The 24,183-nt window shown below is 45.3% G+C and overlaps 1 protein-coding gene across 3 annotated transcripts in view; it reads right to left on the bottom strand.

Annotated features, from left to right (window-relative positions):
- Positions 1-24,183, bottom strand: part of MPZL1 (myelin protein zero like 1) — a gene marked incomplete at its 5' end in the record, with an annotated part of 58,210 nt that overhangs the window by 30,846 nt on the left and 3,181 nt on the right. For all 3 annotated transcript variants that reach the window (XM_084617201.1, XM_084617200.1, XM_084617202.1), the window contains 2 exons: positions 7,516-7,729; positions 11,330-11,490. In XM_084617201.1, the coding sequence (XP_084473327.1) occupies positions 7,516-7,729; positions 11,330-11,490 (375 nt within the window). The remainder of the gene's footprint in view (positions 1-7,515; positions 7,730-11,329; positions 11,491-24,183) is intronic.

The following is a 24,183-nucleotide window of genomic DNA, read 5'->3' as shown; positions in this document are numbered from 1 at the left end:
CTCCTTGATGTAAAGCCACCCCCTTTGTTGATTTTAATTCCCTGTAAGCCATGTCATCAGTCACCCCTCCCTCCGTCAGAGCAACGGCAGACAATTGTTCTGTGCCTTTTTTCTGTGCGGACGCCATACCAAGGCAAGCATGGAGAACGCTCAGCTCACTTTGGCAATTAGGAGCACATTAAACACCACATGCATTATCCAGCGGTATATGCAGCACCAGAACCTGGCAGAGCGATACCGGGCGAGGAGGCGACATCAGCATGGTCACATGAGTGATCAGGACATGGAGACAGATTTCTCTGAAAGCATAGGCCCTGCCAATGCATGCATCATGGTGCTAATGGGGCAGGTTCATGCGGTGAAATGCCAATTCTGGGCTCCGGAAACAAGCACAGACTGGTGGGACCGCATAGTGTTGCGGGTCCAGGATGATTCCCAGTAGCTGCAAAACTTTCATATGCGTAAGGGCACTTTCATAGAACTTTGTGACTTGCTTTCCCCTACCCTGAAGCGCATGAATACCAAGATGAGAGCAGCCCTCACAATTGAGAAGCGAGTGGCGATAGCCCTGTGGAAACTTGCAACACCAGACAGCTACCGGTCAGTTGGGAAACAATTTGGAGTGGGCAAATCTACTGTGGGGGCTGCTGTGATGCAAGTAGCCCACGCAATCAAAGATCTGCTGATATCAAGGGTAGTGACCCTGGGAAGTGTGCAGGTCATAGTGGATGGCTTTGCTGCAATGGGATTCCCTAACTGTGGTGGGGCCATAGACGGAACCCATATCCCTATCTTGGCACCGGAGCACTAAGACGGCGAGTACATAAACCACAAGGGGTACTTTTCAATAGTGCTGCAAGCTCTGGTGGATCACAAGGGACGTTTCACCAACATCAACGTGGGATGGCCGGGAAAGGTACATGACGCTCGCATCTTCAGGAACTCTGGTCTGTTTCAAAAGCTGCAGGAAGGGACTTTATTCCCAGATCAGAAAATAACTGTTGGGGATGTTGAAATGCCTATAGTTATCCTTGGGGACCCAGCCTACCCCTTAATGCCATGGCTCATGAAGCCATACACAGGCAGCCTGGACAGTAGTCAGGAGCTGCTCAACTGAGCAAGTGCAGAATGGTGGTAGAATGTGCATTTGGACGTTTAAAGGCGCGCTGGCGCAGTTTACTGACTCGCTTAGACCTCAGCAAAACCAATATTCCCACTGTTATTACTGCTTGCTGTGCGCGCCGCAATATCTGTGAGAGTAAGGGGGAGACGTTTATGGCGGGGTGGGAAGTTGAGGCAAATTGCCTGGCTGCTGGTTACGCACAGCCAGACACCAGGGCAGTTAGAAGAGCACAGGAGGGCGCAGTACGCATCAGAGAAGCTTTGAAAACCAGTTTCATGACTGGCCAGGCTACGGTGTGAAAGTTCTGTTTGTTTCTCCTTGATGAAACCTCCCGCCCCTTGGTTCACTCTACTTCCCTGTAAGCTAACCACCCTCCCCTTCTCCTTTCGATCACTGTTTGCAGAGGCAATAAAGTCATTGTTGCTTCACATTCATGCATTCTTTATTCATTCATCACACAAATAGGGGGATGACTACCAAGGTAGCCCAGGAGGGGTGGTGTAGGAGGGAAGGAAAATGAGACACAGCACTCTAAAAGTTTACAACTTTAAAATTTATTGAATGCCAGCCTTCTGGTTTTTGGGCAATCCTCTGTGGTGGAGCGGCTGGTTGGCCGGAGGCTCCCCCACCACGTTCTTGGGCGTCTGGGTGTGGAGGCTGTGGAACTTGGGGAGGAGGGCGGTTGGTTACACAGGGGCTGTAGCGGCACTCTGTGCTCCAGCTGCCTTTCCTGCAGCTCAACCATACACTGGAGCATACTGGTTTGATCCTCCAGTAGCCTCAGCATTGAATCCTGCCTCCTCTCATCACGCTGCCGCCACATTTGAGCTTCAGCCCTGTCTTCAGCCCGCCACTTACTCTCTTCAGCCCGCCACCTCTCCTCCCAGTCATTTTGTGCTTTCCTGCACTCTGACATTATTTGCCTCCACGCATTTGTCTGTGCTCTGTCAGTGTGGGAGGACAGCATGAGCTCAGAGAACATTTCATCACGAGTGTGTTTTTCCTTTCTAATCTTCACTAGCCTCTGGGAAGGAGAAGATCCTGTGATCATTGAAACACATGCAGCTGGTGGAGAAAAAAAGGGACAGCAGTATTTTAAAAAGACATTTTATAAAACAATGGCTACACTCTTTCAAGGTAAACCTTGCTGTTAACATTACATACATAGCACATGTGCTTTCGTTACAAGGTCGCATTTTGCCTCCCCCACTGTGTGGCTACCCCCTCAACCCTGGTAATTGGTTATCTCTGAAATCACAATGGTCTAGATCTCTTGGCGTGGCTAACAGCAGGGAACATTTCTGTTCAGCCACAGACAAACAGCCCAGCAGGAACGGGCACCTCCGAGTGTCCCCTGAAGAAAAGCACCCTATTTCAACCAGGTGACCATGAATGATATCTCACTCTCCTGAGGATAACACAGAGAGATAAAGAACGGATGTTGCTTGAACGCCAGCAAACATACACTGCAATGCTTTGTTGTACAATGATTCCCGAGTACGTGCTACTGGCTTGGAGTGGTAAAGTGTCCTACCATGGAGGACGCAATAAGGCTGCCCTCCCCAGAAACCTTTTGCAAAGGCTTTGGGAGTACATCCAGGAGAGCCGCGAATGCCAGGGCAAAGTAATCCTTTCACATACTTGCTTTTAAATCATGTATAATATTTTAAAAGGTACACTCACCGGGAGGTCCCTTCTCCGCCTGCTGGGTCCAGGAGGCAGCCTTGGGTGGGTTCAGGGGTACTGGCTCCAGGTCCAGGGTGAGAAACGGTTCCTGGCTGTCGGGAAAGCCAGTTTCTCTGCTTGCTTGCTGTGAGCTATCTACAACCTCATCATCTTCTTCATCCCCAAAACCTGCTTCCGTGTTGCCTCCATCTCCACTGAAGGAGTCAAACAACACGGCGGGGGTAGTGGTGGCTGAACCCCCTAAAATGGCATGCAGCTCATCATAGAAGCGGCATGTTTAGGGCTCTGACCCGGAGCGGCCGTTCGCCTCTCTGGTTTTCTGGTAGGCTTGCCTCAGCTCCTTCAGTTTCACGCGGCATTGCTTCAGGTCCCTGTTATGGCCTCTGTCCTCATGCCCTGGGAGATTTCGACAAAGGTTTTGGCATTTCGAAAACTGGAACGGAGTTCTGATAGCACGGATTCCTCTCCCCATACAGCGATCAGATCCCGTACCTCCCGTTCGGTCCATGCTGGAGCTCTTTTGCGATTCTGGGACTCCATCATGGTCACCTCTGCTGATGAGCTCTGCATGGTCACCTGCAGCTTGCCACGCTGGCCAAACAGGAAATGAGATTCAAAAGTTCGCGGTTCTTTTCCTGTCTACCTGGCCAATGCATCTGAGTTGAGAGGGCTGTCCAGAGCAGTCACAATGGAACACTCTGGGATAGCTCCCGGAGGCCAATACCATTGATTTGTGTCCACAGTACCCCAAATTCGAGCCGGCAAGGCCGATTTAAGCACTAATCCACTTGTCAGGGATGGAGTAAGGAAACAGATTTTAAGAGCCCTTTAAGTCAAAAAAAAAAAAAAGGGCTTCATCATGTGAACGGGTGCAGGTTTACATCGATTTAACGCTGCTAAATTCGACCTAAAGTCCTAGTGTAGACCAGGTCAAAGAGTGTTCTCTTAAGTCATGCTTGTAGCTGTTTCCATCATTTCACACTGATTCAGACATTCTAGGTTTCAGAGTGATATTTGGGTTTATTGTGTGGTGGTCATATTGGGAGAGGGGAGGCTGCATTGGTCATCTTACTGTGTGGGAAAATTGTGTGGATTCGTGTTGGTGGAGAATGAGGGGGGTGTGCTGCAGTGAGGGGCTGTGTGTTTGCAGCTATTGCATTGATGGTTGTGCTAGAAGATTTATGGGGGTGGCAGTTTGGCCAGGTAATACAACATTTGTGCAGTCTCCCTAATACAACCAATGAAATTGTTGCATGCAGATTAGCTGTAGACCAAGGATGGTAACTGGTTGAGTTATCTCTGAAATCACAATGGTCTAGGTCTCTTGGCATGGCATAGACATGTGTCTTACTGTAGCTGTACACCACATGGGTGTAATTAAAGTCAAAATGGCTGAGAACTTAAATTGGACAGTAACATACCATAAAACCCAGTGGATTATTCCACCAGGTGAGATTCTGAACAAAGAGAGTGTTTTGTTCTCACCCATATTTGCAGCTGTTTCCACGGCTTCACACTGACTCAGACATTTTAGGCTCCAGAGTGACACTCCAGGAATCTTTTTATAAACTGTATTTGTATTACTAGAACACTTAGGTGGCCTAGCTATGGACCCAAACTATTTCTAGGCACAACACAAACACAAAACGAAAACAATCCCTGCCCCAAAGATCTTTATAATCTAAGTACAAGACCATGCAGCCAACTTGACATGACAGGTGCTCTCAGCTGTAAAAGTAGCCAGCAAAGGTTGGTCAGGAGCATTGAGGGATGCCGCTGGGAAGATCAAGTAAACCAAAACAGCTACATAATCCGCCCTTGCTGCCTTTGCTAGCTCTGCACTGGTCATGGACATCAGCCTTGCTCAGAGCAAATGTAATTCCAGAAGTGGTGTGAACATTTGTGCATTGGAGCTAGCAAAGCTGAAGATTGATGTGTAGAGTTACAAGCCTGCCAGGAAATTACAATGGCAATTTTTTTTAGCGTAGGTCGGAGTCTATGCTCCAACAGGAGTGTACCCAACTCTCCTCCTTATTCCGCAATGATATATACAGCACTGACAAACTTTACTGAATTCAGTCTTTTACGAGTTCACTGTATTTATCTATTATGGGACTGATGTCTTGGGGGGGGGGGGGGAAGAGAAAGGAAGGGAACATGATTAATGTAAACCCTGAGAAGTGTTATGCATTTCAAAGGACTATATGTAGAGCCATACCAAATTCACGGCCAGGAAAAATGCATCACAGACCGTGAAATCCAGTCTTTTGTGTGCTTTAACCCTATTCTATACAGATTTCAAGGGGGACACTAGCGTTTCTCAAACTGGGAGTCCTGACCCAAAGGGGGCTGCAAGGTTATTTTGGGGGTGGGAAGTGTCACGGTATTGCCACCATTATTTCTGCACTGCCTTCAGAGCCGGGCAGCTGGAGAGTGGTAGCTGTTAGCCAGGCACCCAGCTCTGAAGGCAGCGCCCCGCTAGCAGCACCGCAAAAGTAAGGGTGGCAATACCATACCACACCATCCTTACTTCTGCTGCCTTCAGAGGAGGGTGGCCAGAGTGGCGACTGCTGACCATGGCCCAGCTCTGAAGGCAGCAGGACAGAAGTAAGAGTGGGAATACCATACCACGCCATCCTTACTACTGTGCTATTGCTGGCAGCGACCCTGCCTTCAGACCAGGGCTCCCAGGTGGCCAGCAGCCACCCTCCAGCCACCCAGCTCTGAAGGCATCACCACCACCAGCAGCAACACAGAAGTAAGGTTAATAGTACTGTAATCCCTCTACAATAACCTTGAGATTCCCCCCAACCCCTTTTTGTATCAAGACCCCTACAGTTAAAATACCGTGAAATTTCAGATTTAAAGATCTGAAATCATGAAATTTATCATTTTTAAAATCCTATGACCGTGAAATTGACCAAAATGGACCGTAAATTTGGTAGGGCCCTAACTATACAAAACAATGTGCCAGACATGAATGAACTTTTAAAGTTCAGTGCATTTCTCGGGGAAGGTATATGTAAATGTACCCCGTCCAGTTATGCAAGAACTCAGCCTTTTGAAACTTCACCCTGAGAAGGGGACCTTAGTCTGCTCAACACCTGTTACATGAAGACAGGATGAGAGGTCTAACCTGTATAAAGGAGAAACAAAAATTCATGTGTGCGCTAGTCCTGAGCTAAGTTATAATCTTAACCACAAAAACCTGTTGGAGTTTGAAAGACTGACTCCTACAGAGCCCTTGTCAGCATTGGGGTGATTTCTGGTAAGCTTATTAGCATACATGTAGGTTTTTATATGTTTTCTCTGTAATGCTTTCACCCTATGAATAAAAGGGCTTGCTTACAAAAAGCTGTGTCACAGCTTATAACTGTGGGCACTTAAGCTGTTTACAACCTCTGAGGAGAAAAGCAAAGCAGGCCTGCTGAGGCCGTCTGACTTCCTGGGGAATTCACAGTGTAGGCAGGGAACTGTGCACCATGGAAATACCCCAGTCAGGAAAAAGAAGTGAGATGCCCATCTCCACCCAAGAGAGGTGACAGATAGGGAGCCAGAAAAACGGAGAGTGGATGTTCTTGGTGGACCATAGAGGGGAAAATACAGGTGTAGTTGCCTTGAACTGTGACAAACGCTTGCATTACAAATTATTCTGAATCCCTGAAGTAGTGATGAGCTTTTGGAAAACAGACACCTACTTCACCATCCTACTTCACAATATGTTCCAATTACTCCCCACAACCAAAGTTTCTCTTAGTCCTGTGACTCAGAGAGTAAAGCAAACTCTTGACTTCTTCCAGCCTTAATTTATTTAATGAAATAAAGGATTTCACTCCATGATTTCATCAGGATCAATTCAATAGTTGCCTTCCACATCAATTTTACATGTCCAAAGTCACAAGCACACATTAAGATGTGGTTGAACCGAAAGAGGGAAGTGGGTTCTTGGCTGCATGGAAGTCTTAGAGTAGCTCAGAGAGATACATAAATTCATACATAAAACCCCTTTTTGTCACTGTAATATAACACCCTGCTAAATTGAGAGATTTGATTATATTACTGCATAATGTTTCTCTAAACAGAGATTAGCTCAGTTTGTAATGATTAGTGTTTCATTTCGGATGAAAATTATTTGTAAACCTGTTAAACTCTAGACACAGTTTCTTCTAATAACTATTTAGGAAGTTTTAACATTTGGATGAGTTCTACTTTCCTGTGCTCTCAGAGAGGTAACAGCCTTAACATACAGACAGTCCACAGGTCTTCATTAGACCCCTTCCAAATCCCTGCATGTTTAGTTCCTGTTATGAGAGGAGTGACTTCCATCATCTGAAATTTAAACAGCATGGAACCAAGCATCTATTTCACCAACACAAAGACAGACAAAATGTTAGTTTCCCTGCATGATGTCACCCAGCCCACACCCCACCTAAGCCCTTTCACAGCCTGTTGACTATGATGGTCATGCAAGAGAGATGGGATTTGTTTGCAGACTTTAGGGTATGAGAAAAATTAGGATTTGGGAATACTGTGGATGGAGTAAGAAAAACTGGTTAAGACTGGTATCTTCAGTGTTTAAAAATTAACTTTGAAAACAAATTCTGAGAGTGGCTGTTGTGACTTTGGAGACTAGAGATAAAAATCAACAGTTTCTCCCATGCCCAGAATGGCACCTAAAGAAAAGAAGAGTTAGTGAGGGGAGGTACCTCTCTGCACGACTCTAAGTCTGATTTCTCCTGGCTTCATAACTATGTCAGGTGGGTTCTTGACATCGCAGAAGTAAGTGCCGTTGTCCCGGAACTGCACGTTTGCTATGCTGACAGATGCATCTTTCTTGTTAAGGTCTCCAGCCCAACTGATTCTGTTCTTAAATGGTGTGTCCTTCCCAGGGTACGCGTTCCCTTGAGAGTAATAGAAGAACTGCAGCCAGAGAGGAGAGCATGTAAGAACATCCACATCAGAACATTGCAAAGCTTACACCCCTCCTTCACTAAGATAGTTTCTCCAGATCTGCTGGGCCCTTTCCAATACCACATTAGGAGGTAGGAGTAGGAATTCCTCCAGAGTCCAGCTACTTCTAGCTGCAGATTGTAGCAAGCATGCTGTCGCTCCACTAATCACACATTCAAGTAGCCACAGTATGACTTAGCCTTCAAGTCCAATGCAAATTTTTTTAGGCGAAGGAGTCTCAGTCTGGGTGTTGTGATGCGAGAGAAGGGCTCACACACAGGTGTCACAGGTCACAACCACTGTGCCCTTCTTGTATTGAGAGGGAAGTGAAGGCACCATCTCTGAAAAAAATCCTCAGGCCAAAGGGTGGTAGCAAGTCTGGCGTAATGTGTGTAGAATCAGCAGGTCCCGTATGCTATGCCTGCTCTAAATTAGAGGTCTACAGTAGCAAAAAGAAGGTGTTAGACTTAACCCTGCAGTGATCATGTGTTCTATAGCATCTGTTAGGCCCGGTACAGGGCTAGTCTGTGTGTATTCAGGCATCGCTCAAGGAGAGTAGAGTTAAGGCTCCATTGCAGGGACGGTATACACCTAAGTCTTCATTTCTTGGTTTTCAGAAGTTTAAATTTAGCGAGGCTCCACATTCTAGAAGGGCACAAGACACCACTGGGCAACTTTACTGTGTTACTGACGTTTAGTTATTAAAAAAAAATTCCCCAATTTTTCAACATTCCCATCTAGCACAGCTCAGCATTCCACCTCCACTGCTTCTGGTCCTGGGCAAGATTATCACAAAATGCACTGGCTGCATGCATGTCATTTCATTGCCCCTGCAACATCTCCAGTCTGCTTCTCCAGCACAATTCACCTCAACATGCAGTGGCAGGTGTCAGCATAGCACCTGCATGTTGAGGAGCTGGAAAGAAGAGGCAGGAACAGTGGAGGAACTAGCATGGAGCCTGTGGGGGAAGACAGGAGAACATGTATGTATGGAAATTTGAAGAGGCAGATGAAGCTGACCAACATCCCTCACTGGACAGCTGGGACCCCTCCTTTCCCTGCACTGCTCCAACACCCCTCACATTGCCCCTCTTCCCCCACCACTGCTCTGACCCTGCTTCAACTCTTCCAACATTCCCTCCATCACATCCCTTGCTGACCACCCCCACAAACCCTAGGCTCCAAGCTCCCTAGGCACCCTCGCATACACTGCTTCAAATGCAAACACACCCCCAAGCTGCTTCACCCGCACCCTTGCACTCCACACCCCTCATAAGCTTGCAGAGGCCATGAGGAGGAGGGGAGATGGTGAGGCTGTGAAGAGCGCATGTACCAGATGGAGGCAGGAAAGTGGTGATGCAGTCCCTGCCCCAGGCACTGCACATGCTCATTCCCTGTTCCCCAACCCAGACCACATCAATCCCTTATTTGTTGAGGGAGGATAGAAAGCCTCTTTAGGAAACCCAGTTCTTCAAAGCTCTAGTCAAACTGGGTTTTTCTGTTTTGTGCCTGAATTCTTTACATCAATAAGGTTTGTTATCTGGGATGTGCTGACCCTCCAGTGCACAGCTCCAAGGGGCAAAACATGACACAGGGGCAGGTCCCTCACTTCGTACTCTTCCAAACCCAGTGCACTCCTCCACACTGCTCCAATGCTTCCTCCCTGCTCTGACTTTCCCTATTCCCTAACTGTGCACCTTTTTGAGGCACTTGAAAAAGTTGAGTGTATGTATATACTACACATGCTACAGCAGCACACGACAGCGAGGCCACTGTAGCACAGGCACTTGCTACAATGACTGAAGGGGTTTTTCTGTCACTGTAGTAAATCCACCCTCTCAACAGGCAGTACAGTAACTCCTCACTTAAAGTCATCCCTGTTAACATTGTTTCATTGTTATGTTGCTGATCAATTAGGGAACATGCTCATTTGAAGTTGTGCAATGCTCCCTTATAACGTGGTTTGGCAGCCACCTGCTTTGCCCACTGCTTGCAGAAAGAACAGCCAGTTGGAGCTAGTGGGGGGGGCTTGGAACCAGGATGGACCAGCAGTCCCCCTATCAGCTCCCCGCTCCCCTAAGTTCCCTGTGCAGCAGCCACCCAGCAGGCTATCAGTTGCTGGCAGTTCAGCTGTCCCTCCCCCCACTGCCATGTGCTGCTCCTGCCCTCTGCCTTGGAGCTGCTCCTGGGATCCTCCTGCTTGCTGTGCGGGGATGATGGGGAAGAGGGGTACTAATGTCAGGTGTCCCCTTCCCCCCACTCCTTTACCCCATTAGGCCATCTGCACAGAGCGGGGTGGGGGGCCACACGACAGAGGGAGCTTGCTGGCAGCAGCTGCTGTCTCAACTAGCTGATCTACTTAAAAAGGCAGTGTACTTAGAGTATGGTCAGCGTACTTAAAGGGGCAATGCACATCTCTCTCTCTCTGTCTCTCACACAAGGTGTGTCTCTCTCTCTGCCATGCTTTCTCCCCTCCCTCCATTTGTGCTGCCTTGTAGAGTGAGAGGCTACATTAACAAGCGTTAACCCTTGAGGGCTCAGCCAAGTGCTAGTTCATCAATTAGCAGTAAGGCATTCCCTAGGAAATATCCCTCCCTCTTCCACCCTCTGACTTCACCACCTCAATCAAGCTTAACAATCATCATTGCTGTGTACAGTATTAAATTGCATAAAACTTATAGAGAGAGAGAGAGAGAGAGAGAGAGAGAGAGAGAGAGTGTGTGTGTGTGTGTATGTATTTAAAAAGTATAGAGTCTTGTCTGGCAAAAAACATTTCCATGGAACCTAACCTCCCCCCATTTACATTAATTCTTATGGGGAAACTGGATTAGCTTAAAGTAGCTTTTTCCAGGAACATAACTACAACGTTACATGAGTTACTGTAGCTAGACCTGCCTGCCCCTACAGTAGGGATTAAGTTGACCTAACTCTGTCAAACAAGGAGAGAAATTTTTCACAGCATCAAGCAACGTATCTAGGTCAATCAAATTTTTAGGTGTAGACCAAGCCTAAGGGTGTGTGTACACTGCAGCTGGGAGCAAGCCCCCATAGCCCAGGTAGACACAGACTCACAGTACCAGGGCTCAAGCCAGTGTGCTAGAAATAGCTGTGTGGATGTTGCAGCTCACCCTCTCAAGCCCACCTGACCGCTTAGGCTTCAGTTCAGGTGGCTTGCCCAAGTCTCTGCCAGAGCCACAACGTCCATAAAGCTATTTTTAGTATGCTAGATCATGCCACACTAGCACAAGTCTACCAACGCTGGAAGGCTCATTCCCAGCTGCAGTGTAAACATACCACCACCCTGGCCTTTTCCAAGCCAAACTACATGGCAGCAAGAAGAGAACCGATGTTAAACACAGGATGTGACACTTTGTACAAGCATCTGGTGACATTTCATGCTAAGCTAAAAACAAAAGCTTACGTGAGGGATGGGTGAAGGAGCACCAACATGGAGTGGGACCTGCCTTACAAACGTACCTGACCAAAGAGTTCTTTCTTAAACATACCCAAGATTTTCCCCTCCCAGCCCTGCCACAAACAGCAGGATCAACCCAGACAAAGGGCTCTTACTGATATTGGGGTTGTTGCTCCCTCTGGTTGGAAGCTCCAGGAGATGGACGCTGCACTGCTGATCACGTCTCGGGATGAAAACGTGCATGGAAGTCTTGCTTCTGTCCCATTCTCCACAAAGAGCTCCTCTGGTGTCTTCACATCAAGTGCTGATACTCTGACTGTTTGGGGGTGGGAAAGAGGAAAAGGAAAAATGAAAGAATCAAGAGCTGTCTTCAAGGACCAGCAAAGCACAAGCAACATGGGATGAACTGGTACCACCTCAAGAACTACACAAGAAAACCAAGGAAGCAGCATCACCCCTATGGTGATGGGTTGTGCAGACATCACATCAAGTTTATAGCATGAACACATTGGCTGGATCCTGCTTCCCCTTTCTTGTGATGTTTGCTATGAGCTGTTCCATGCCAACAGATGCTTCCTGTAGTGCAGCTGGTGGGAGACAGTGTTATAGTACGAAACTCCCTCGTATTTATTGCTCTAACTTCCACTGGCAATTTTTGAGAAGTTAACTTTGAGAAAGGTTTTGGGCCTGCTGCTAATCCATTTCCTGCTTGGTTCTCATCTCTCTCCTCCCCACAACACTCTGAATTTCTGCTGCAACTGGAACAAAACACCAAATTCAACTCCACTCATTATGAAGCAGAACAAAAACAAAAAAACTAACCTTTTGTCTAAGTGCACCACCTAATTCCATAAGGCATAATGTTACCATTCCCTGGCTCACTTCTGCAGGAGTCCTAAATAAATCATCAACGAAATACATACGAATTGTTGGACTTACAAAATTACCAAAGCTTTTAACTCCGACAGCATTTCAGGTAAAGGATCTGTTTAACCAAGATTTCTTGTTACTAAGCCTGTGATAGATGTGCACAGCCAGTCATACAGACTGGAATCTTTGTCACCCCATCCTTCTCCTCACTTCCAAAAGAGTAAGCTTCAGAGTATTTTACAATGGAGAAGTTGGTAACAGTGACTCTGGTGTGTGTTATTGCCATTAGATCCCAGTTTAATCTGAGAGGAAGCTGGATCACATCACGCAGCAAGCCTGGAAAACAGCCTATACATGTCAGTTCTATTAAAGACCGATAATATTTTAAACTGAGGCAGCGTCCAGACACCTAGCTATCATGGTGATGAGTTGTGGTTTAAATAGGGATAGTCAAAACAACAAGGGGCGGTAAGTCTGTTGCAGGTATTCAAAGTTAAAGCAAGCCCTGAAGACTGCATATGGCTCATTAGAGTAAGTACCTCTTCTGTATAAGTTAGTCTGTAGAGTGCTCTAGAAGTGCTAGTTATTTATTCTCCTATAGAACAACCTTGTTTGAGAGGCCAGGGAAGGGTTTGACTGCCTTGTCATCACAGCCCTTGTATCAAACAAACAGAAAAGCCCTGTAAGAGAGGTGGATTTTCAACAAGAGGTTGCGTCAGAGCTTCCCTTCTCCCCTACATATAATCTAACTACAGGCCAAGAAATGCTCCTTTCCTTGGGTCCCTACTACCAAATGTTTCTTCTGAACACACAAGAGGTCTTCTGACAATTCAGTCAAGTGAATACATAGCTGCAGTGCTATAAGAAGATTTTTCTGCTAATGGAGTGGATATTATGATAACAGAAAACAATCCATTGTTTCAAGTCCAAACCACAGAACAAATCTCCCCTTCAGGCAAAAAGCAAGCAAGATGCCCTCAACATTAGTGTAGGAAGAAAAATCAGCACTGAGACATTGATTGCCTTTATAGAGGACAGAGGATTCATTGCTACCAATAGGAAGGAGTAAGCACTGACCTGTTTATTCCAAGAAGCCACTGTTGTACATAAATAGCCCTTGGAAGTGTGGTGAAGAAAAGCCTCATCTCTCTCTTTCAGCCCACACTTAGTAAAACTCCTGCTTAATATCTGAGGATCTATTGTACACCTGGATAATAACCACCTTTCACTCCTGGAACAGAAGCCAGGTTTCCCAATTAGTTCATAAGTGGACTTTGTCTCCTCAGGTCCAAACTAAGATTCCCAGCTGACCCGATCACAAACAATGGATAGTTTATTCTCACTAGCCACAGACCCTGATGCTTTGATAGAACTGTGTTAAGGCCAGGAGAAGGTAATAACCCCCTGAATTACATGAACAGCCAGCCAGCACTAGATCATACCATTCTACAGAGTCTCCCAAGTTGTAACCTCACTAAAGATTAGATCTTACAGACTTGAACCCTGCAGCAACATACCTGCATTAATCTCAGGAACAAAGACAGCTCCCATTTATAGTCTCCAGCCAACCCTGATACTAGCCTCATTGAATCTATGACCATATCCTCAAATCCCAAGCAGATATCAGAGGACTGTGATACAGAACACCATCCTTCAGCTATCCCTTCCCATCACTCCCTGCAACAGTCAGGAGTCACATTAGCCTGAAAGAGCTCCAGGTCACCTCATGCAGTGCCTCTGACACAGTTGCAGAACATTCTGGAATAAGAGTGCCCCCACAGGGAATTCTATTGGTTTAACTATACCAGTAAAATATGTCCCAAGATTGCATCAGATCTATAAATGGATGTTGTAAAACCCAAAATTACCAAGAAACACAGCAACTTCAGCACAAAGATAAATAACTTAGAGTGCTGCTGCCAAAGGTAGAACTTGGCACCAATATCTGGCATTCTCATAGGTTATGCTCTACCAAACAACAGACTGGTCTCTAAACCACACCCCCTCTGAGATTATGCTCACTCACAGGCAGAACAATATGGTACAACTCCCCCAAGCAATTCTATCAAAGTTCTTCAGGGAAGCTAGATTTTCCAGAAATCTTGCTGTTTTTTTGCTTCCACTGCAACCTATTGAGCTAAGAGGCCAGTAAAACGCATTAGGTCCCAACTGTGTAGTACCAATCTGAATGATTAGATAACTTAGTCCAAATTTGCCTTCCCTTAAGTCACTGCACCTACAGAAGTAGGTAAAAATCAATAACTCTTTTCCTCTCTTCCCTTCTCCATAAGGAAAGAGTCAGCTGAAGAACAGGTTCCCATTCTACTCAAAACTGTGGTTTGAAAGTGCCTTACTCAGTTTCCTGATCTTTGCCTAAACAGAGGCTAGCAGTTGAGAGAGCCAGCCAGAGCTACAAGTGCAGTTTTTCCAAACAGCACCCACAACTCCAACCATCGAGTGCAGCACTTCTCATATGCAGCCACCAGGGGCTCTTCTTGCAGCCACAGCCTCAGTGGCTGTGATTCAGAAGGGTGCGGGGGGGAGAGAAGTGGCCTCTCCTCCTTCCCTAGTGCTCCTCGATGCACAGCCTTGGTGTTGGTTGCTGGGGCTTCCAGCAGGGGCTGGACCCTGCCCCCCTCTCGAGTCACCTGGGGCACAATAGAGGAGCAGGCAGCCAGTGAGTTCCCCATCTACGCAAGGGCAGTGGGGCTCAGGCTTTGGGCTTCAACCTTGGAGTAGCAGGCTCTGGCCACGAGGCTTCAGGATCCAGCCCCCCGCTGCCTTCCCCAAGCCCCCATCCAGGGCTTAAATTGTCCCCAAACTTGCTGGGGCCAGTAAGTCTGCTGTGAAAAGTGATACTTGTATGTTTGTTGATATCACTTTTCATAGACTTACTAGCCAGCACTAAATAAATTACTATGATGTGGACATGTGTATGTGCAAATTTATTTGTTTTTATTGTTATTTGTTTTTTGTTGTTTATTTGTATTTTAGGAAAAAGTGTGAGAGTGGCCACCAGCAAGAGTTGGTGGCCGCACTCTGAGGTCACCAAATAATTTGTCCTGAGAACCCTAGTGTCTACAATGATAGCTTTGGAGATCAAGAAAATATGTTTAAACTCTTCTCCACATGGGAAAATTGACCAAAATAGCTATTGCAGAATAATTTTTTCTCCATTTGGTGTAATCAAGCCGAGTAAAATAAAAAGAGAACCATCAGCAGAATCACAGTCCAATATTTAGGAGATAGGGTTTGTCTGGAGGCACAGACAAACCCAAAGAGGAAGTTGAAATACCAAATACAGAACCCCATACTCTGCTATTTGGCATTAAACAAGACACGAGAATCACCAGTAAAGTTAATTGCACTTGAACATCTCCTCTGGAAGTATAAGTCTTAGGTATAATTACGAAGAGGCAGACACCACTGTGTGCAGGTCCACTTTTTCTCAGCTAGAAACAGTCTTTGGGTAGGTTAACAACACCAACTTATCAGAGGTGCATTGGCAAAGTACAAGCAGCAGTGACACAAAGCCTCTCTGGAGATGGTCATAACTGACCCTATTATCAGGGATTTAACAGACTGACTACATCAGTTACTAGGCTTTCTCGCCTCTCAGAGGCAGGCTCCACAGCAATCATCCTGTAGTAGGGAGAGCATGGAAGGTTATTCAGCGTGACTGTAAAGTTGCGTTACAGAACAGATGTTCACCACCAAGACTGTTTCCAAGCTAAGTTACTCATTTTGACCCCTAAAAATTATTAATCTTCAACCAATTAGACCAAGTGCTCTTGTGGCAGAACAAGCTTGTAGTTTGCTTAGAAACCTGTCCTATATATTTTTTCCCCCATCTCCCATTTCTCATGAAGTTGTTATCCACTGGGTGACACTCAGTTTAAGAGAAGGTTGAAGTGACAGGAGTGGGAAAGCTTAAGTGTCACTGCTGTCTGGATGGGGGAAAATGAGAGAAGAATGGCAGTAAAGGAGCAGAACCAGGTATTGTCAGCAAAGGTGAAGTTGTATACAGGTATACTGAGCTTGGAAGAGCCAAAAAGAGTGGAGTGCCAGGAACCAGAAGATTGGTAGAAGCAGAGTGACGGAAGATGGGAAGGATGATCCAAGGAGATCCTGCCATCCAGACCATCTAACTTTTATTGATTCTTTCTACATAAGATCTAAGATACTGCCTTTCCTATCCATCCACACAGCCAAACTCTCGTCTATGCTCTCATCATCATGTCTCTCAATTATTGCAATAACCTTTTCTCTGGCCTTGACAAATGCAATCTCGCCCCAATCTTATCCACTCAGAATGCTGCTGCAAAGAGAGTTTTCCTAGCCCAGCTCTTTACATTGCTCCACTGGCTCTCCCTTCTCTATCACATCAACCATAAGCTACTTACCTTCACTTTCAATGTCCTCCACAGCCTAATCCCACCCTACCTATCATCTCTCATTTGCTATCAAGTTCTCAACTCCCATCTCCACTTGGCCCAAGAAGCCAGCCTCCATCACCCACTTGTTAAACTTTCAAACAAGCATCTTTGTGTCCCCCGCATACCTCATCACTCCTCACACTTAGGAGCTCCCTGTAAACATCTGCAATCCTACTCCATTATCCTCTCTCAAATCCCTCTTCAACTCCTTTGCCACGATGGCTACAAAAAACTCAACAACGAGACCATTGCTGTGTTGAGAGCACTGCCTATCATGCTGACCAATATTGTTTCCTTGTACTCCCCCATCTGTCTCTTCTTATACACAAGCTCTGTCTATACATACAGCGCTGCAGCTCTCCACTGGCATAAAAAAAACCACCTCCGCAAGCAGCATAAACTATGACGGTGGGAGACGCTCTTCCACTGACACAGTGCTGTGCACCTGAATGCTTATGTTGGTGTAATTTATGTCACTAAGAATAGTCACACACATGTTTTGCCAACATAGGCTGTAGTGTAGACATGGCCTCAGAGTGTAAACTGTTGAGGCAGGGACCGTCTTTGTTCTGTGCTCAGTGCCTGGCACATTGGGTCCTGGTCTATAACTAAGGCACCTAGGTGCTATGGTAATACAAAAAGTGATAGAGATAACTTTCACACAGCATAAGTGTGAAAATTAAGTGAAATAAGATTAAGGTTAAAATGAAAGTCAAAAGATTTAAGTAAATAGGATGTTAATAAGGTAATGAAATAAAGCAAGATAAAAAGGACAAGTAAAGGTATGGAAGTGAAGTGTGGAAGTGATATCACAAGGTTAGCCTCCATCCCAGAGTAAGTCCTGCTGACAGTTGTAGGTTTAAGTAGTAGTGTAGTAATTAGTGTGAAATTCTGCAGGGGCCAGTAATCCCACCACCCACTGAGGCTTTGTCTTCTTGATTTGAGCTGTTAAGATCTCCTCTCTTCCTCATGAGCACACCTTCCTCTCCCACCCCCGTGAAGACATGCAGGTTTTGTGTTTTCACAAGATTCAGCAGGTAGTGTTAAAGTTTAGATTTCCTCCAGTTTTAATTCAAACTGCTAATTTTCAGGTTGGAGTTTTAATTCAGCCTGCTGATAAGTGTGAAAACTGAGGAAAATCAAATCTAACAAAACCTGCTAATTCTTGTGAAGACTCCAGCCTGCCTTGTCTTCATTAGGCATCAAGTGAGTTAGCTAACTTGACTTAACAACCTTTTTCCTAGTGAAGACAGCCGAACAGGAAAAAATGTCAGATGACTAAGGCTATGTCTCCACTGGCAATTGAAGGACAAAACTTTTGTCTTTCAGAGGTGTTTGGAGAAAAAACAAAACAAACACCCACCCTAAAAGACAAAAGTTTTGCAGGTGACAAGCACCAGTGTGAACAGCGCTTTGTCAGCAGGAGCGCTCTCCTGCCAACAACACAAACGCTGCTCATTGGGGATTTTTGTCGGCAGGAGAGCTGACAAACAGGGGCTACACTGCGCAACTTTTAGCAGCACAGCTGTAGTGATACAGCCACGCCAGTAAAAGCTGTGCAGTGTAGACATAGCCTAAATTTTGGGTGCTTAAAACCCCACCACAATCTCCATCCTACCCTGGTATTGCAGGGTCATCACCTCATCCAGACAGCCAACAGAATCTCTATAAGGTTTGCTAGTTAGCAACAAACGACTCATTTTGACTGCCTTCACGACCATTCCTACCAATACATATTCATAAAGTTTCACAACTGAAGATTTTTTTTTATTTCCAAGAGAAGTTAGGGGATGAAACCAATCTAAATGAGGAAGACACTTCTCTTGCATTGACAACAGCAACTGCTGGACCATAAAGGAAGAGAGAAGAGACTGATGATAAAGTGTGAGTAGAAAGAGGAACAGAGAGAAAATTCGTAAGGTGGACTTAGGGAGTGCAAATGAAACAATTCCATAGAAGGCAGTTTTTAACCAAAAAAATGGGGAGTCATTGGAGTTTTTGGGTCTTTACACCTTCCCATGTGTAATTAAGGAGTCACTGCTAAGGCAGAACAGGAAAGGAAACAGTTACCACACTTTATTTTCTATGTTTTATATAAACCAAGAACTTTATTCCTCTTTTGCTTAAGACTGTAAGTGCGAGTTGAAAAACCCAACCAGCCCACCTCTAATAAGTTGTATATCAAACTATGATTACCATACATTCAATTCTTTTCCCCTGGGAGACACTCCCCATACCACCACAATTAAGCAACAATATTGCTTGAGATGTCCAGTTAAAAATAAAAAAGTATGTCAAAGAATGGCATTATGGCATACTGCCATTGTAAAATCAGAAGGGTGAAAATATACCCACTTGATACAGCTTTGGGCATTTTACAAGTGTCCTGAAGTCCCACCTTTATCTCTAGGCTGCTGAGACACTTACTGGCAAGGGTCCTTGTTCTAAGAAGCCTCTTACTCCATTCTGCTTCACTGACCAATCTTTGCCCCAGTAAAATCTTGAGAGCTGGAAAAGGACCCAAAAGCTGTATCAAGTTTGCATGAGATGGAGCACACACTGCAGCTACCCTCAATCCTTAATATACCAGGGAAGCCAGTGAAGACTAAATGCCAAAGTAACAAATTATTCTGATCAAGATGGAGCATTGCATACTGGACCCTGTCATATATAGGGCAGGGGTAGGCAACCTGTGTCACACAAGCTGATTTTCAATGGCACTCACGCTGCTTGGGTCCTGGCCACCAGTCCGGAGGGCTCTGTATTTTAATTTAATTTTAAATGAAGCTTCTTAAACATTTTAAAAACCTTATTTACTTTACATAAAACAATAGTTTAGTTATATATTATAGACTTATAGAAAGAGACCCTCTAAAAACATTAAAATGTATTAATGACACGCAAAACCTTAAATTAGAGTGAATAAATGAAGACTCAGCACACCACTTCTGAAAGGCTGCCGACCCCTGATATGAGGGCTGCACACACATCTTAAGGTTTAAATCCCACAGGCCAGTGTAGCAAAGCATGCACATTGCATTTGATCATCTGTGCTAGAAAAGTACGGGGAGGAGGGAAGGAGAGAGGTTTCAAGTTTGCTTGGACATAGCAAAAGGAGAAGTTACCTGGACAGTACGTTTCATACACTGTACAAGTTTTTTTTCTGTGGTTCAAACTGGGAGAAGACAGTTACTTCAGTAGCACAGGGGCAACTTTCCTTCCACAGCCTTTAGGTGTGTGTATGGCACATTTTCAAGTCTATTGTGCAATTGAAAAATAAGGTGTGCAACATTAATTTCACAGGGAGGCAGATTTCCAGGAAAAGTGCCACAAACCTGACCTGTGGCTCTTCATGTGTGCATGTAATTTATTATTAAAGAAATACATTTTCCATGCTTATCTAGACTTGAGGAATGGCATTATCTTGTAAGCTTGTAGACTTTAGTCTCTTGTATACTCTAGATACAAGACAATAGATGGTGGAACTTTTTAGGCTTTTATTGCCTTGTCTACACTAAGGAAACTTTTGAAAAAATTCCAACTTTGCTAATTCTACTTCTGAACTGGAGTTAGCAACATCTGGGACCTTAGTGTACACACCCCACTGGCTGCTGGTACAGTCTTCAGCACAGGATCATCTAACCTTGCTCACTGCAAGTTTTGTCAACATGATGCTGCAAACTATCAGCAGTTGCTGGATTGCCTACTCCAGGGTTCCCAACATTGCTAACATCAGTTCAGTTGAACACGTGTTCGCAACAGATGCTCAACTGGATGAGGGTTTTTCTCCCAGCCAGTGGCAGAGACCTGCAAACATCTGCAGTCTTAAATTCCCCGCAAACCCAGCCCTGGTTCTTGAAACATCTGGCTAGTAAGCACATGCTCAAACTGATACAGATTCAGTTTTTAGGGACTCAATTATTTAAAACTCAATTCCAATATATCCAATTCCAGAAAAAAAATTTCTTTAATAGATCTGCCAAATGTTGGTATTTGTAGGCAGACTCCCTCACTCTGAGTTAATTTTAAGTAGTTTACATTTCTCCTTCATGAGGAAGGATTTTGCTGTGTTTCAAGGAGAAACTTTAGGAACCTTTCTTGTATTGTCCTATTTTGGACTACTGTTTAAAAAAAAGTCAAGACTGATAAAGAGAGGCAAACGGGATGAGGTAGTATCTTCTATTGGACCAACTTTTGTTGGTGAAAGACAAGCTTTGGAGCTATACAGAGCTCTTCAGGCCCTCGACTTACTTTGTTTTTTAAATCAGCTTTCCTCCCTACTGCATTGCCGCTTTTAAAACCATTGTTGCAGTCAGTTATTTCTGCTGCTCCTTGCACTTTGACTTTTACTCGATTTACAGCTCTTGGTTTGCAATATTCACTTTGGTCCTACTGTGTCAAAGAACTTGGTGTGACTAAGTGGAGAATGCTTTCCACTCCTAGTGCACGTTCTCTCAATTTTGCAAACAAACATTCTCAAGTCTCAACTGTACCCTTTTTCCAGAAGGGCAAGCTTGGTACATAGCCCGAGGCCTGGTCTCCACTTGAATATGAGGCTGACCTAGCTATGTTGGTCAGGAGTGTGGATTTTTCCACACCAGGCCTCAGGCTGACATGACTAGACCAGTCTGACGTTCCCCTGGTGTTATCTGAACCAGTGATCTGCTAGGTCGCTCCAATCCTCGACTCTGGGAGCCAGCCTTACCCTGCTCTGCTGTGAGAACCCCCACTCCCGGGCTGTTCACGCACAGCTTCTAGCATGTAAGCTGCTCCCAGTTACATGAGGGAGCACTCTTGGCCAGCCGCTGCTTGGATTGTGCAACCAAATGATACTAGCCAATATCTCCAGTCCCAGATACAACCCTAGGAATCTTCTTCTTGCAGTGTCCAGTTATGCCTGCTGGACGCTGCAAGCTTATATAAGTTCATTAATTTAACCAAAAAATTGGTATGTACGAGGCTCGTTATCCCAAGTGGAGTCTCTGGCATGCTTCAAACCAAACGCACTGCCTTAGGTAGAACAAACAAATTGATTAACTACAAAAGATAAATTTGAAGTGCTTTGACTTATTATCACAAGTCAGATTTGGTCAAATGAAATAAAAGCAAAACACATTCTAAGCTGATCTTAACACTTTCAGTGCCCTTACAACTTAGATGATTCCCACCACTGGCTAGCTGGCTACCCTTCAGCCAGGTTCTCCCCTTTGATCAGCACTTCAGTCACTTGGTGGTGGTGTTTTTTGATAGAGGTGGAAGAGAGAGGAAGAGCATGGCAAACATCTCTCCCTTTTATCATGTTCTTTCTTCCCTCTTGGCTCTGCCACCCCCTCCCCCTGACCCTTCAGGGTCAGGTGAGCATTACCTCATCGTCATCCCAAACTCAAGAGTCCAACAGATCCTTTGTTGCTGCCTAGGCCAGTGTCCTTTGTTCCTGAGAGGCTGGGCTGGGTTTGACCCACACATGCCCTGATGAGGTATGAACTGCCCCTCTCTTCCTGGAGAGCTTTGCCTGGGCTTGTTTTAAACCATGAGGACACATTTTCAGCCTCAACTATATACATGAAATTACAACCTATAACATTATTATAACAATGCTCAGTGCATCATGAGCCTTCCGAAGACACCCAACATGACAAACTTTGCACTGAATACCACACAATTATATTAGAAGGATGAACATAGGGGTGCAGGGTGTTCCCCCGAGAAAAAAAGCATCACAACCAGGCTTTCAGTCCCTTCTTACCTATTGCTGACTTGGGAGTAAGTCCCAGCATGGAATTTCTCACTCTATCCGTGTACAGGATAATGGGTGTAATTTACTTCCAAGATGAGGAAGCTATTTGGGGAATTATGTAACATGAGGGCATAAGGCCACCTAAAGGCAATATCCTAAATTCAAAGACTAATTTAAGTATCCTCTCCTTTGAGCTCTGTCTCAAGGCAAACATTCTGAAATATGGCAGGGGACCCACTGACCTTCCAAAATGAGATGAATTCTTCTATGGATTGCATGTATTCAATAGGCACATAGGCTAGCAACACAACTAACTCTGTATAGTGTATATAAAGCCTTGTAATTATGCTGTGGGGCAGAATCTAAGCCAGTCACAACAAGAATAGGAAAACAACATTTTGAAGACTTATTTTCTCTACATTAAAATACGTAATTAAGTGGCGGATTCAGGGTTCTCAACCCGAGGGGCAATGAGTTATTGGTGGTATCACTTTCAATTACACCTCTTCCCCCTCCCCAGCTGTGGCCAAGGGGGGCAAGGGGTGGGCATTCATTGTGGCCTTGCTCCTACCCCACAGACTTGTCAACACAGCTCTGTGGTCTATGAGGGCATGAATCAGGAAGCATGCTTATGTGCCGTGCACTAACCTTGCTGGTGCAATATAAAAGGTACCTAGTTTGCCTTAAGGTAGCACTACAACTATGTGAACTAGGAACCTTCCAGTTCACATCAACAGTGCTTACAAAGGGCAGTGAGAGTGCTCATCTATCTATAAGACTGAGACTCTTTGTAACACCCCATATCAGCTACTCTGCCAGTCAGCACTCCTGCTCAACACCATGCCTAATCTCAGACATTGGCAACGTGACAGCAGGATTGTCTGGCTATGTAGACTCCCTCCTCAGGCCCGACGCTACCAGCACTCCCAGCTATCTTCGAGACACCACTGACTTCCTGAGGAAACTACAATCCATCGGTGATCTTCCTGAAAACACCATCCTGGCCACTATGGATGTAGAAGCCCTCTACACCAACATTCCACACAAAGATGGACTACAAGCCGTCAGGAACAGTATCCCCCATAATGTCATGGCAAACTTGGTGGCTGAACTTTGTCCTCACACATAACTATTTCACATTTGGGGACAAAGAATACCTTCAAATCAGCAGCACTGCTATGGATACCCGCATGGCCCCACAGTATGCCAACATTTTTATGGCTGACTTAGAACAATACTTCCTCAGCTCTTGTCCCCTAATGCCCCTCCTCTACTTGCACTACATTGATGATATCGTCATCTGGACCCATGGAAAATAAGCCCTTGAGGAATTTCACCATGATTTCAACAATTTGTATCCCATCATCAACCTCAGCCTGGACCAGCCCACGCAAGAGATCCACTTCCTGGACACTACGGTACTAATAAGTGATGGTCACATAACCACCACCTTATTCCGGAAACCTACTGACCTCTATGCTTACCTACATGCCTCCAGCTTTCATCCAGACCACACCACACAATCCATTGTCTACAGCCAAGCTCTATGATACAACCGCATTTGCTCCAATCCCTCAGACAGAGAAACATCTACAAGATCTCTATCAAGCATTCTTACAACTACAATACCCACCTGCTGAAGTGAAGAAACAAATTGACAGAGCCAGAAGAGTACCCAGGAGTCACCTACTACAGGACAGGTCCAACAAAGAAAATAATAGAACGCCACGAGCCTCACCGTCAGCCCCCAACTAAAACCTCTCCAACGAATCATCAAGGATCTACAACCTATCCTAAAGGACGACCCATCACTCTCACAGATCTTGGGAGACAGGCCAGTCCTTGCTTACAGACAGCCCCCCAACCTGAAGCAAATACTCACCAGCAACCACACACCACACAACAGAACCACTAACCTATCCTTGCAACAAAGCCCGTTGCCAACTGTGTCCACATATCTATTCAG

This window comes from Lepidochelys olivacea, assembly GCF_965140295.1.
Source record: "Lepidochelys olivacea isolate rLepOli2 genome assembly, chromosome: 1".
NCBI lineage: Eukaryota > Metazoa > Chordata > Testudines > Cheloniidae > Lepidochelys > Lepidochelys olivacea.
The sequence above is the reverse complement of the archived record's forward strand: the minus strand, read 5'-3'. Positions and strand labels throughout refer to the sequence as shown.